Source organism: Sceloporus undulatus, chromosome 3 (genome assembly GCF_019175285.1).
Source record: "Sceloporus undulatus isolate JIND9_A2432 ecotype Alabama chromosome 3, SceUnd_v1.1, whole genome shotgun sequence".
NCBI lineage: Eukaryota > Metazoa > Chordata > Lepidosauria > Squamata > Phrynosomatidae > Sceloporus > Sceloporus undulatus.
Genome location: NC_056524.1, coordinates 221,441,496 through 221,457,347, shown reverse-complemented (window position 1 = coordinate 221,457,347; position 15,852 = coordinate 221,441,496). Strand labels below are relative to the sequence as shown.

Sequence of the window (15,852 nt, the reverse complement as noted above, 5' to 3'; positions counted from 1 at the left end):
TCTGGACATGTTATGAGAAGTTTTGTACATTTTGAGTGCTTTGGAAATTTCAATGAAAAATCAAATAAGATGGCAATTTCATTTTCATTTGTTTTTCATATTTCAGGACTTTTAGTTTAAAATACATTCTTAGTGAAATGAGTTGAAGTTTCACAAAATGGATTTTCTTTGCACAAAATGTTACATTTTGCAAAAGTGAAAATTTTGCCATTCTCCCATTGAAAGGTGACAAATAATTGAAAGTATGGGAGGGAAGTATCATGATTTTTTCCCCCCAACAGGCAAATATTCGATTATTTTCATTCTTGTGTGTGAGAACAAAATGAGTAGAGATTTCTATCTGTAGCAGAACTCACATCACAAGTTTTCTTCTTAGTTTGGAAGTGAGAGAAAAGGATAGAGAAGGGAGTGGTGGGGGAAATCTAAAGAAAGACTGGCTAAAGGGGAGCAGTAACAACAAAAACTCACAACAACGACCCATCTTGTCTTATCCTCTGTATGTGCAAGACCCACTTATGGACACCTGATATATTCCTGGCTATCCCTTAAAATATGAGGTAATCCAGCAAAAACAACAACAAATACTTGGCTATCCCACAACTTGGAAAATGTTACTTCTTCAGACTTTAAATCTGGCAATCCCCATACCAGTATGAGCCAGTGGATGAGAAATTTTGGAAAATGTAATCCCCAAAGGTACTGAGCCACCTGATAGTTGTAATGCCTAGGTACAGCAAATGTTCAAGCACTTTTAAAGACTTGTAGACTCTCTCCTTTTCCCTTGCCCCTTCTAGATCTGCTCAAGCCTGCACTTTCTTCCCCAAACCTGTTATGCATGCAGTATCCCCAACACACTCAGTTTTATCTGAATTCAATGAGGATTGGGTCTGATTGGTATTTGGATGGAAAATCACCAAGGAATACCAGAGCTTACCAGATAGAAAAGGGAAAGAGTCCTGTCTGAAATACTGAAGAACTGATGCCTGTCAAATATGGAAATATTGCAAAGGTTTGAACCAGCATAAGGCAGCCTTCAAAGTTCCTAACTCTTTCATTCCTTTGTGTGTCTAGTTGCCTAGGATGCATGCTCAATTATATTGAAATGAGTATCAACAATATCATTGCTGATAACAGCTTTTGGACTAGTACACTTAGCACAGGGAAACTGAAATTGTTTCATCAGTGTGAATCCAACCAAGCTGGTAGGAATCCATATTTCTACCAGGGGAACAGGCTTCATAAAATTCCTATAGAATTTATCTCCATGGCTGTAGAAACCATTATGGCATCTCAAGTACATTCTCAGTTTCTTGTATTTTAATAGGGTCCTTATCATCCTGGCATTGAATCTAATTCCATATATAATATAGTAAGCATGATCAGTTGAGCTTATTCAGAGATCTATTTTGCAGTCATGCTCTGAAGGGATGCCCACATTAGCTGTCTCCTAGCACATGAATTTTATAATTTGAGCATTAGCGGCCAAAATACACATTGCTCCTCATTTGGTGTGCTCAGCGTCTGATGATGAGCTGTCATCTCTGTGTCAAGAGCAGTCCCACTTCCTTGTCTTTCGCTTGCCATCCTTCTTAGGGGAAGCGGCCTGAAGCAAAGGAAGTTTGCGTGCTTCACAATACAAAACAGCCAAGGGTGAGGCAGTGTCACTCAGGATAAAGCCCCAAAGACATCATTTCTACTTGATATGCAAAGAGGTGCAGGGAAACAGCTGCTGCTGCCAGCCTTTGACGTCTGCTTTTGGGCCTAGGAAGTGTGAGAGCACCTATATATTCTCTGTAGGAAACACACTGTCCTTTCAAAAACACTTGCATGTTCATTGGCATTCATGGGAATGATATTTTGTTAGTTTAGCTACTGTTGATGTTTAACTATCACAGCTGGAACAAATGTCAGAATGCTAATTTTCTCACCGCCGATACCCCTTGCAGGAGTTATATGTGTCTTCCGCATCAAGGTATGTATATGTGCAGGAACAAGACAATCGTATTATCTACTAGAGAAATAAAGCTTACTCTCAATGTTTCTCATCCTTGATGAGACAGGGTATATCAACACCTCAAAACAGCCCAGCAAGAGGGGGAAAAGTCAGCTGCTACTACTACTTTGAGTGAGAGGGGAAAGATCAGTACATTTTCTGTCCCTCCTTCCCATCAACACCACCTTTCATGTTTTGTCTATCAAACTAATTTTGTACAAAACCAATGTTTTTGCTTTTAAAAAACATTTGTTTTACACCAGATACCCACAGTGGTTTTGCAGAAAGGACATTTTTGGAAAAAGATCCCAAAATGTGAAACATTATTGAAAAATACACAAAAAAACATTGTAATGCATTTCACCAAATATAATACATTTATGTGCATCATTTTATTAATATATTTATTAGTATACTATAGTTAGTGTGGAGAGCTGCATCATGATATTCAAGAACATGTTAATATCAAAATAATTTATTTCATTTGCATATTGCTCTGTGAAATGCAAATTAGGTAAATTTACATTAAAATAGGATTTCAGTGTATTTCTCTCCATCGCTATCTTAAAAGCAGTGATAATACTGAGTCACTGAAATCCCAGCCCTAAATTCCTTGTGCAATAAGTACAATGGAAAAGACAGTGGAAATAAGGAGAAGAAGAAAAGGCCCTAGATATTTGGCTTTGGCCATGACTCTGAAAGCTTTTGTGGGTTTCTGCACTTTCCAGTTCTGACAGATAAAACTGAAGATGAATGGCCCATATTTCTACACACTAATAGTCCTAAAGGACAACAAATAGTATGATTCAAGAAACTAGGAGTCATTGACTTTGCAGTCTCCTGCTTCATATAGTCCCACTGTTCTATTTGCATATGTGAACTGTGTTGTATGTAAACATAAAAAAATGTAACCTATGCATTTGACAAATACAATGTCCACACATTTCCATGTACGTGGGAGCCACCACATCATGAACAGTGAGTTCCTTAGATGACAGTTTCCCAAAATATTATGCTAAACGTAAGTGTGTGTAAAATAATGTGCATATTAAGTGCAAAGTTTTATGTGGGATCTGGACATCCATCTCTTGACATTTGGAGTCGGCTGACTTCATTAATTTCCCAAGTTTTGGCACAGTTCTATTGTAAACTATGGATCTTAGTATGTTGAATCATTGTGTACATGAAATTTCAAAATCTTCCACCGTACCAAGAAAGAGGAAAAGGGGTCAAACTTTTCTTATGGTTCTGTTTTCTTCTCAGTTGAATATTAGGTATCCTGCCCACGAACATATTTGAGAAGTGAATTACCTTCTTTTTGAAGGTTCAGACTAAGGTAGTATAGAGAATGAAGAGAGTTCATTTGGGCATATTAAGAAGTTGTGGTAAATACAGAATGTCATGTACCTGCTTTATAGCAGACAAGGAAGCATCATTGCATTCACTGGCTCACTGTTAACACATGCCTTTCTTTCTCCAACAGGGTGGGAAGATTCCTGTGCGGTGGACAGCCCCAGAGGCCATCGCATATCGAAAATTTACCTCTGCCAGTGATGTATGGAGTTATGGCATTGTCATGTGGGAAGTGATGTCATTTGGTGAAAGGCCCTATTGGGACATGTCCAATCAAGATGTGAGTTTTATGAACTTTACATTAGAGAAAAGCAATCATCTTCTAGTGTTTTTTGTGAAGGGAGAGAGGGTTCATGTTCATAAAGCTACTTTGTCAGGTTCATGTTCACCATCACAGGAATTATTTAATGGTTTTCCAGCCCTTTTGCCACTTGGACTTTAACAAACTCAAAGTCTCTGAGTAACTTTTCCTTTAGCAAAAAATGTCCTCTTTTCATAAAAAAAGATCTTATTAAGTACATAGAAAATGTTTGTTGAAAAAGATTGTGGGCCCATCTAGTTCAGCATCATGTTCAAATGCTTCCAGAATGTCTACCAGAAGATTATAAAGGTAAGAATCTCCTATTGTACAATATATCATCAAGATCTGTTTTCAGAAACTTGCTGGCTATAAACAGGTACTGTTTATGTATGTTGCAGTCCAAAAAGAACCTTTCTAAGCTCTTCAATTCATCCTGAAGAGATCTCTAATTAGTTTGTCTAACTTTTCCTTGCCACATCCTATGTCAGTGAATTCTTTAAATCATATGTGAGGAGCCTCTTGATGTTGTTAGACTGCAACCTCACTGACCCTTAACTATGCTGAATGGGGTTGATGGGAGATTAAATCTAACAACACCTAGAGGGCCACAGGCTCCCCAAATCTGCTATAACTAGGCTAAGGAATCTATTTCCCTTCATATTTAGTTGGCTTCCAATTTTTTTCAATTCCATCTAAACTGGTCAAACATGGCAGGAAGTGAGAACAATAGCTATTCTCCTGCAAGGGTGCAAGTTCCCCATTCCTGTGTTACATGGGTGGTACTTGGGGAAAACAATGCTTGCTTTGATCTGTTTTCAACCTTCTGTCATCCAACGCCAGATTCCCATGTTATGGGAGAGAAGAAGCATGGCTGGCTTGAGACAGATTGGAGAAATTGGTGCCACCTGCACTTTACAAGCTGGAAGTGAACCAGACTGGCCATTTAATTTTCCTTCAAAACTGGCAACTTGAGGGCAGCAGTCTAACCTAGATCTGATCTGCACTACAAAAATAATACAGTTTGATGTGCCATCACTAGGGAGGTGCAGATGGTATCAGATGACAGCCTAAGGGGTGATGATACCACTGCTCCTCAGACATCTGCTTTTGGGCAGAAAGGGGCTGTGGAGTTTACCCAGGTCCCATTAAAATTCTGAAGAGATGGTGTGAGTGGGACAAGGCTGATTGGTAAGAAATAGGATAGTCAGTAGGGTTTTTTTTAAAAAATTAATTTTAATGTTTCCATTTTTAAATATTGTTTACTTTTGATTTATTTATTTTTTAAATCACATCTTACTAAATTTTAACTTAAATCACATGAGACTATGTGCATATAAATAAATTTTGGCTGTGTATGTGATATTATAATTTAAGGATGTAATTTTAATTTTGCTAATTGTTTATGTCACAAATATTGTCATTCCATTCGGAAATTACTATTTATGAGTAACAGTAGTACAAAAAGAAATTACTAAGGATTCCATATGGTGTGGTGAAGGAGAAAGTCAAAGGGAGGGGAGTGACACCATGAGTTATTACACCAGGTTACACCAACCCTAGTGACACCACTACAGTCTGACACTACTTTAACTGTCCATGCTAAGAAATTTGTACTTTGTTGTAGCATCTCTGACAAAGAAGGCTAAATATCTCACAAAACTACAAATCCCAGAATTCCATAGCATTGAGCCATGGCAGTTAACGTGGTGTGAAACTACATTATTTCTGCAGTGCAAATTGGATCTTAGATGTGCTAGACAGGCTATGTTGTACAAGGCAGATCTGTCTTCCCAAAAGAGGGCATGGCTGAGGGTGCTCCTGGGCTAGTTGTCTGATTTTGTTTAACTGTAGGGCCAGTGTGAAGTGGAAGGCTTTCGTGGCCGGCATCCATGGTTTTTTGTGGGTTTTTCGGGCTATGTGGCCATGTTCTAGAAAATTTTCTTCCTGACATTTCGCCAGCATCTGTGGCTGGCAGAACCAATGTTTGGGTCACACAGTTTACAGAAAATCCACACATACAGACAGATACCTGCACAAGAACTCCAAACATCACCCAGGATAAAAAAGAAACACAATCAAAACACTGGTAGACCGAGCAAAATGCATCTGTGAACCCCACTTCTTGGAAGATGAACTGAAGCACTTGGACCAGGCTGTACAGGCTAATGGTTATTCCAGTTCAGACAGCAGAAGGGCTGCCAGGCCCAGGAAAACCCAGAGAAGTGAAGACAAGCAGCCACCCAAAGGGAAGATATTTTTACCATACATCAGAGGAGTCACAGACAGAATAGTTAAAGTGGTGAGGAACCATAACCTGCAAATGTTTTACAAACTGTCGAAGAAAATCCAGCAAATGCTTCGCACAGCCAAGGACCAGAAAGACCCTCTCACAGCCGTAGGAGTTTATCACATACCATGCAGCTGTGGACAAGCCTACATAGGGACCACCAAACGCAGCGTGCAAACAAGAATCAAGGAACACGAGAGACACTGCAGACTGGGCCAGCCAGAAAAATCAGCAGTAGCAGAACATGCCACAAACCATCCTAGACATAAAATACTGTTTGAAAACACTGAAGTTCTGGACCATGCCAACCACTACCATGTCAGGATGCACAGGGAAGCCATTGAAATCCACAAAGATTTGGATAATTTCAACTGGAAAGAAGAAACCTTTAAAGTGAACAAAATTTGTCTACCAGTCCTGAGGAATAGGACTGGTAGACCAATTAAGGACTCAGCAAATGCAAATGGGAAATCATTCAGAGTCAGGGGCTTTCCCAGCAGATAATGATCACCAATTAGCAGACATTAATCCTGTTTTGCATTAGCCTCCCAGCCTGAGACCTGCCATCAGCACAAAACAATACACATGCAAATCACTCCTGCATTCCCAGGCTCACACAGTATATATACACCCAACTTTTTCCAGGCAAAGCATTCTCTGAAGATGCCAGCCACAGATGCTGGCGAAATGTCAGGAAGAAAATTTTCTAGAACATGGCCACATAGCCCGAAAAACTCCCCAAAACCAAGGTAGGGCCAGCCCTGAGGTGAAGGATACTTTATGTTCTTTGCCAACGCACATTATAAATGTGTGTCATATTATTCTTCAGTTCACCTTTCAAAAAGGGTGTGTGATGATTTTGCAGTCTTAAGGCTATTGGGTCACTTTTTTCTATTTAGAACTGAACCATCTACTCTCATGTATTTGGCTGCACAGAACATCTATAATAGGCTCTGGAGTAGTGGCATGAATCTGGGGTTGATTTTTTGCCCCTGAGACTTTTTGGAGGCTACATGGGCTTCCAATAATACCAAGAAACAAATATGTAAAAACTGAGAAACAGCTAGAAGTCTACTTATAGTTTTGAAAAGCAGGTACTTTAAAAATGTATAGCAATACATGAGAAGCTTTGGAATTTTACTAACAGGCAAAGTATTGGTTGTAGAGGCTTCTAGAGTATGGAATTATTTTGGGGGGAGGGGGTACAAAAAGGAAAGTCTGGAGAAATAGATGGCCACAAAAACAGCTTTGGGGGACTGTATGTGGCCTGAGAGCTTCACTTTTCTCATACCTGGCTAAAATGTAGAAGGACGTTTATCAGGCATAGCCAACAGTATATTATAATGCCATTGGATGATTTTTCCTTAGTTCCTGGAACACAATAAACTATGTGCCAGCTTTTTGTATTCATATTAGGGTCTTGCAGCTTTAGCTACTGATAGTATTCAGATAGAGCAGTTAGAGTTGGTTCCAGCTGCAGTCCACATTGAGCTTGGAAATGCTAACTATGAGGTGCCAACCTCAGTCTGTTGTTTCTCTCCCCCTCCCCAACCTCACCTCTTGAACCTCTGCTGCAAGAAAGAGTTTCTAAGATGAAAAAGGCAGGGAAGGGAGAAGAATTGAGAATTGAAGCCAGCCAGTGTGGTGGTAATTGGACGCTAGGAATCCGGCAGGCCTTTGAAAATGTTCAGAGGGTTTATGAGCTGGGCATGGAGACTTGATGAACTCCTACACTAGAGCTTGATAGGCAGAGATAATGAGAGTGGCGGCTGCTGTAACAGGGAAGGGACTACCTTTGTCTTGAAGCATCTGAAGTCAAATTAACCTCTGAATGGCTTGCTTCTTTCAGAACCAGGAGTGTTTCTGTTACTCCTTGTGCACAGGGAATGCCTCTTTCTTTACTCCCACACTCATTGTATTGGTGTGCTGAATGCTTTCACTTGAAAAGGAGCTTGGTTTCAGAAAGGAAGGCACAGGGGTGTGCATAATTGGCACAAGGGTAGGAAAAATGGCTCAGAATTCCAATGGGTTGAATTCAAAGCAGAGTCTACCACTTCCCAAACAATCTAGCACAGTGATTCCCAAAGTGGGTGGCACACCCCCTGAGGGCAGTGGAAGGATCCAGGGGGGTGGTGAAGTAGAAAGAGGGCAGTAGAGGGCAGTGAGGGAAAGAGGGGGTGGCATGGGGGCCTTCAGTCAAAGTACTGGTGTGCAGGAAAGACAAGGGGAACCAGCAGTCTTTAGGACCATGGTAGGGATGAGGGTTGCATGAAACTTGTTTTCAGGGTTCCTTAAGACCACCACACAACCTCGCCATTCATTTTGTGTAGTGGTGTCTTCCACCCTTTGCCTGCCCATGTGAGTTTTCTTCCTTACTGGCATCTTTTACTAGTAGTGGCAGTTATGAAACTCTTGCAAGGTTTGGGCACAGGGCATTGCTTCTGTGGTTCAGAGTGGCACAATTTAAAGACAGACTGGAGCACAGAGTTAGAATATATGGTGACGGGGGAGAAATGGTGGCAAAAAGGAATTTTTAAATTTGGGACCCTCCTTAAGCTTTGTGAGCTTTTCTGGGACTTGGCTGGTAGGTTGGAGTTTGACTGCTGCTCCTGCTTTCTTTCATCAGACAGGCTGAGAGAAGAGGTAGCAGAAGAAACATTTTTTTTTTGATGGAGAGTGGACACTTGAAGCTGCGTGGGGAAGACATGTCTTCTGCTCTGAGAGCATTTCTAAACATTGGGTTATAAATACAATAAATAATAATAATGATGATGTATCTAGGGATGGAGTATCAGTTCTCAATTATTGGAAAGGTTATCAATTATTGGAAAGGTTATCAGTTATTATTTTGGAATGGCTCCTGTAGTTAAAATCTCTCCCTTTTCAGCTCACACCAGTCTCCAATCCAGAGCATGTGGCCTCTGTAAACCTCGTACACACACACACTAGCTGTGCCTTCTTCTGCCCTGATGAAGGATTGAGAATCCCTCCTCTCTTGCACCTGGTCACCCTGAGAGCAGCAACTGAGCAGCTGCTTGAGCAGCAACCAAGAGGCCTTTGCTCAAGGCTGGCACAGGTGAGAGGCTTCTCAGTTACTGCTCAGCTAGCTGCTCAGTTGCTGCTCCCAGGATGACAGGGTGCAAAGGGAGCAGCAACTGAACAACCAGTCAAACAGCAACCAATAAGCCTCTTGCCTGCACCAGCCTTAACTGCAAGGCTGGCATAAGCAAGAAGCTTCTTGGGTATTGCTCAGCCAGCTGTTTGGTTGCTACTCCCAAGGTGATTGGGTGCAAAGGGAGCAGCATGAAGACTGTATTGAATTTTCAGTAGAAGAAGTAAAGTTTTCCCTCAATAAGATCGTCAAGTCATGTCCAACTGCAGGGGGAGGTGCTCATCTCTGTTACTAAGCCAAGGGAACCACTATTGTAAGAGACGATTCTGTGGTCATGTAGCCAGCATACTACATGGAGAACAGTAGACCTAATACCAAAAAATATGCACGGGGGGGGGGGGGCACTAGGGTTGCTACCCAAAAGGAAAGGGGCAGTAGCTCAAATATATTTGGGGAGCACTGATTTAGCAGCTTAATACATAGAACTAGATTCTTACTGAAGCATCATTACAAGAGCATAGTGCATATGACACCAGGAAAATGAGTAAAATGCTTCACATAAGCAAGCTCTGTCCTCCTATGACAGGTAAATCTGTCCCCTCTCCCCCTTGGCATATCAGTAGCCAATCTCTTTGAATTAAACACAAAAGAGTAAGTTTTACTGTTAAAAACAAAGCCCTTAGCTGGATTTTCTTTATTACATAGTAGCAGCCAAGCAACACCAGGCCAGTCCTCCCACTCATAACCACTGTTTTCTCTGTTGTAGTCTGAATAGGAGTTGTAACTAGTGTTTACATCTAGAGAGCAGCCCTCCTTGGTACTGCTTGGAGCTTCCCTCTAAGGGCAAATAGGAGCCATGAAGAAGAAGATCTGGATAGCCTTTTCTGCTGGGGCAGAAAAGTCTGATGCCACACATCATTGCCCAAATCAAGGAGTATAAAACATACCAGACCTATTTCACATATGACCATATGAGAGTCTCAGAAATATTTCTGTTGTTAATTTGTGTGTGCATGCTCCGCTCCTCCTTTCACACTTTTGACTAAAAAATGCTCTTTTCCTTCCTTCCTTGTGTTTTGGATTTAGCATGGGTTGCCCAGTGGGGTGGGGATGGGAGCAAGAAGGGCAATTACCCTAGACCTCAGGCATGGAATTGGCCAAGGCCCCATTGAAAAGGACTAACTGAGAAGGAATGGGAACCACAAGTTAATATTAGCTCCTATGCCTCATATTAGTCATTTTGCCTTTTAGAGACTCAAAGAAAATTCCTATTGTACATAGAGGAAGTGGAACAGATACCAACCCAAAACTGAATCATTATAAAAGCTCTTCCTGTTGAGTATGGCCAAAGAGTTTGTACCCATCCAGGCAATGGCCTGGGAGCTTATCTTTAAGTCAAAATACCATGTTGCCTGGAAAAAGAAAAGGAATCAAAAAATTGTTTACTTTCTACATTGTTTTCCATCCTCAATATTCATATTTCTCTCTTTAACATATCAAACACACATTTGTTTTTGCAGGTAATTAATGCAATTGAGCAAGACTACCGGCTCCCTCCTCCCATGGACTGTCCTGCTGCCCTCCATCAGCTTATGTTAGATTGCTGGCAGAAAGACCGCAACACCCGACCACGCTTTGCTGAAATAGTTAACACCCTAGACAAAATGATCCGAAATCCAGCAAGCCTCAAAACTGTGGCTACCATCACCACTGTGTAAGTTTCTAGCTGCTGTGCCGTGTGACACTTATTGATTATAGCACTTTGGGGCCACTTTACCATAGTTCCAATGCATGGAATCCTGAGGTTTGTAGTTTCATTTGGTATTTTGAATTCTCTGCTAGAGACCCCTGGTGCCTCACCAAACTATATGGAGCCATGGTAATTAAAGTAATGCCAAATTACTATAATTGTGCACTGTGAAAGAGATATGGGAATCTTGAAAGCCATATCTGGGATGGCAAATAGTGCTGCCAGCCAATTATCAACTAGATTGCTAATCAATCATCTTTCTTTTTTGTCTGATTGATTGCTTGACTGACTAATGAATAATTTTAAATAAATGGTCATGTTACCAAGTTCTACAGAATAGGTTCACATTTGAGAAACAAATCTGAGATAATTTGCAATGTTAGTTAAGAAAAACATCGAGTAAATGTCAGGAGGAATTATTATTATTATTATTATTATTATTATTACTACTACTACTACTACTACTACTTTACTTTCTTATATCCCACCTTTCTTCCAATATAGGGACTCAAGTGGTAGAATGCCCAGCTTTTTAAATATATTTGTTTTCATTCTGTTTTACATCATCATATGCAACCTTTAATTAACTCTTCCTTTAGACATTTAATTTACTGAATAATGAATTGCACACAGCTCAGGCATCTCTGCTGCTCTTTGCCTTTGGCTTGGGATGACAACAAGGCAAAGGGGAGCAAAGGCTGTGAGCAATTCATTATTTAATGACTTTGGCCTTGTTTTCCATTAGGCGTTAATACTTCACAAACTGCTATTTTGCCACTGCCACTGCCACCCTACCCCACTCCACACTTCTTAGAGGAAAAGAGGTTGGTTGAAACTTGTACAAGCCCAGACAGGAGCAGGGTATTTTTCTGACTACCAGATTTACTCATGAAACAGTGTAACTATGCAGGAGCCTCTGTTGACCATGGAGTCCCTGGATTGTACTCCTGCATAATCAAACAATGCAGAACAGGGGCCCTTTACACTACACAATTTCAGTGTTATGATTCCACTTTAACTGCCATGGCAACATCCTATGGGAATCCTGATGTTTGCAGGGTTTTTTTTTTGGGGGGGGGGGTATTTAGAATTCTTAGAGAACTTTTAATGCCACACCAAACTACAACCCCCAGGATTCTATAGGATTTTGCCATATCAATTAAAAATTAAACAGGACAAGAATTCTGTAGTGTGCAAGGATCTATAGTTTGCTAACAATCTAAAAGAAGACATAGATTAGTGTTGTACTGTATATCGTGTTTTCAAGCAGTTTAGGCTTTCAGGAGAATTCCAAGGGTTGGGATTCTGTTTGCTCTTTTTAATTGAAAAATAGGGTGGTGTTTGGCTTCTGCAGGCTCCAGGAGGTTCAAAACCAGCTGTTGGAGGCTTTATGTGGCTCATGGGCCAGTGGTGCCCATTCCTTCCACAGATGAAGCGTGTAGATTAATATTTTAAGTAAAATAATTAATTGTATGGTGTGACTGCATTGCTTTGAATGGGATGATAGGAAAGGTTGAAATATGTCCTGCAGGAGTTCAGAGGAACAGGGAAGTTAGTGAGAAGTCTAATTTTTGTATTTTGTTCTAGGCCTTCTCAGCCACTCTTGGATCGCTCCATCCCAGATTTCACTGCCTTTACCTCAGTAGAAGATTGGCTCAGTGCCATCAAAATGAACCAGTACAGAGATAGTTTTCTGACTGCAGGATTCACATCCCTTCAATTAGTTGCACAAATGACATCAGAGTAAGTGGCATGTTCTTATTCTCACTTCAGTATCTGTCATACTGATAAGTATTCATTGCCCATTGGTGGGAAGTGTAGAAGAAATCCCACCCCCCACTGCTGCCATGATTTGGAGACAAGAATGGAGGCACTTTTCAACTGAATGCAGCAATGTATTTATTAATGCTGGTCCAGATTTCAGCATTCTGAACAATCTGGGAATGAAGCAAAGATACTCCTGACCATTTATAGCCATTTTGGAAAATCTACCTAGCGACATATAATAACATATAGAAAATCATAAAGCCATAATGGCAAATTACTAAGCAAGCACCAAGTTTCAAAATTCATGTTGAAATTTTTTCTTAGATTTCAGATTGTTATTGTTGTTTTTATCAATATGGATTGTTCATCTTTAAAGTTACCAGCTTAACAGTTCCTGCTGCTGTATTTTGAACTTGCCATTTCATGTATCAGCATATCCAGATAACCAAGGGAATTACTGGGGACAAAGGCTGGCATTGATGCATGGCCATGATCCTATCTCTTATTTTTTGCAGAGATCTTCTAAGAATAGGAGTGACCTTAGCTGGACATCAGAAGAAGATCCTGAACAGTGTCCAATCTATGAGAGTGCAGATGAGCCAGTCACCAACTTCAATGGCATGACACTTCATCTCTTTTTACAATAGTAGGGGAAAAGAAGAGAGGACAGATGAGGGTTGGATGTGGGAGGGGAGGGTATGCTGACAAGACAGTGAGACGTTTGCAGAGGTTGGATTGCCAGTGAACTTTTATGAGCTGCAGGCAGAGGACACCAGACTTGTTTCTAAGTGGCAACTTCCGTTTCTCACCAACAGAAGCACACTTACTGATGCCATGGGAAACAGCATATAAAAAAATATAAATATGTACAAATCATATATTTAAAAAAATTAGTGAAGACAAACCAATGTGGGAGAAAAAGAGACTTAAATCCCACCACCAGTGAGCAGTAGTCAATGGGCCAGTGGAGAAGAGAGAGGTATAACCCAGGGCAACCATCTTCAACAGTCATATTTCTTTCCCTCTCTTCTTTGGCTCTACTCCAAGAGTCCTTCTTGCCCACCCAGTTCCCTTTTTTGTTCATAAACCATGGGGAATTTTCTTCAACTATCTCTGCAGCTACCTACTAGAATATCAAGACATTGTTCCTTCAGTTACCAAAGGACTTCACTGACCACTGCATGGGGGATCCAGACCAATCTAGTTAATGTCTTCATATTGAAGAAGAGTTGTACCTTCAATAGAAAACCTTGTTTTTTCTTTTGCTTGCATTTTTTTGCAAAAAGGAAAAAAAATCCTCATGAAAAAAGAAAAAGAAAAAAGGTGTTCCCGCAAGTGTGTGCGTGTGCGTCTGTATGTTGTCAACTTAACTGTGGAGTCACTCACTGCTTGTCCATAGCAGAAAAACAACAAAGTGGGACTGATGGATAATAAATCCATCACCTTCAGGGAAATTGGGGATTTGGTGGGTGATAGACATGATATCCTTTGCTTTCTGTCTAGATCAACTGTGCATGGAATGAGTACTGGGAAACTGAAAAGGAAAGCAAATGAATTCATAGGAGGAAGGAAGCAGAAGAGTGGACTATGCAACAAGGGTTTCATGTAGAACTGTTAACAGGATGCACAACTGTAGAGATGACAGGACAGAAGAATGCTTAATCCTCCAGCATTCCAGGGACCAGAAGAGGAGCTTCTTGGATCTTTAGTTCCAGTGTGTGGACCTAAAGATTTTGATATATATTGATTTTGATTTTGTGGCATCAGAGGTAGGTTCCTGTATTGCCTTTGTCCACCCACCCATACTTATCTCCCCATCCCTTCATTGTGAGTGGTCTCTCATTATTTCTTCAACAATCTATCTTTCAGCTCTTCTTTTTTTATATTTGATTTTATTGTTAATTTTGTTACCAGTGCAATTACTCTTTTAAATTGGATGGCTTAAATTAGCACCTCTTTATTTACATCTGAATGTTTTAAGGAAGTAGTATCTTCTCTTAATGGAATATGTGGAGAGTTTATGCAAATGAATCATCCCTCAGTGAGGCTTTTAACTAGGCTATATGTGTTCTAATTGTATGCTGCCACCATCAAAGGGACATAACCAGCTGTCAGTTTTTACTTCACACTAGCAACTCAAAAAGTAGGTGCAAGTGGCTCATCCTTCTCAAGTAAGGCTGAAAATGCTGCTAGCTTTCAGACTTAGAAGAGACCTAGCAGGTCACAATCATAGTACTTTGGTACCACTTTAACTACCATGCCTCCTTTCACTGGAATCCTGGAATTTGTAGTTTGGTGAGATACTTAAAATTCTCTGCCAGAGAGCTCTAATGAATTTTTATAATGAAGCATGATGAGCATCCCACACCAAACTACAACGCCCAGCATTTCATAAGTCAGTCATCGTATTTAAAGTGCTATTATACTGCTATAATTGTGAAGTGTGAATACACTTTATATCTACTTCCATCCAGAAAATAGTTAAAGTGTTGGCATCCCAGAAAAGCAAGTAAATTTACTAATGCTTATCACACAAAGAGCACAACAAGGGGTTAAAAGCAAGAAAGTGGGTCAAAAGCGAATTTCAGACAGATGAGGACAAATCCCGTTGCTAACTTGGAGATAACTTGTCCAAACTGTTATTTCCACAAGTGCATACACAGACATGCTCCAGAGAGGGACGGGAAATGGGGAGGAAAATCCTCTTTGCCATAGAAGCTGTTTCAGAGGAAGGCAGGCAGAGGTTTCCCTTTGCATACTCCCTTAACCCCCCCCCCCCACACACACACACACACTAGAGAGAAAGAAGAGGTGGCTGGTCCATAAACTTGCCTGTTTTCAGCGAGGGCAGAAACTCCCAGATGTCCTCCTTTTCCAGGACATATCCTCCATGTCTCCCTCCTGTACAGGAGGAAATCCAAAACGTCCTCTCTCTCTACCTTCTCCCAATAGCTGTCCCCTTTCAGAGGCTGCTTAGAGGCTCCATTAGAGGAGGAGACTAGCCGTGCAAGGGAAAGAGGGATTGTGTGTGTGTGTCCCTTTAAGAACAAGTCTGCCTCCTCTCCTTGGCACAGCAAGGAAACCTGGGAGATCTGAGAACAGGGAGAATCAAGGACGTGGTTTTCAGACTGCTGCAATTATGTGAAGAGGGTGAATTCGTGAATGAGTTGGACATGAAAACGCAGTATTTTTACGAAAATGTTTATTCCCTGATTCACTTCACTTTCTGTCTGGATTCTGACCAGTTTGTGCTCAGCGTAGTCTGAAAAGCAATTGCAAAACTGTCCCT

General features: G+C 40.8%; 1 protein-coding gene across 2 annotated transcripts in view; it reads left to right on the top strand.

The window, feature by feature from the left end:
* EPHB1 (EPH receptor B1) overlaps positions 1-14,331 on the top strand; it is a 585,803-nt gene extending 571,472 nt beyond the window's left edge. For both annotated transcript variants that reach the window (XM_042457579.1, XM_042457578.1), the window contains exons 13-16: positions 3,477-3,626; positions 10,567-10,760; positions 12,384-12,539; positions 13,079-14,331. In XM_042457579.1, the coding sequence (XP_042313513.1) occupies positions 3,477-3,626; positions 10,567-10,760; positions 12,384-12,539; positions 13,079-13,187 (609 nt within the window). In that variant the 3' untranslated portion in view covers positions 13,188-14,331. The remainder of the gene's footprint in view (positions 1-3,476; positions 3,627-10,566; positions 10,761-12,383; positions 12,540-13,078) is intronic.
* The last annotated feature ends 1,521 nt before the right edge of the window (positions 14,332-15,852 follow it).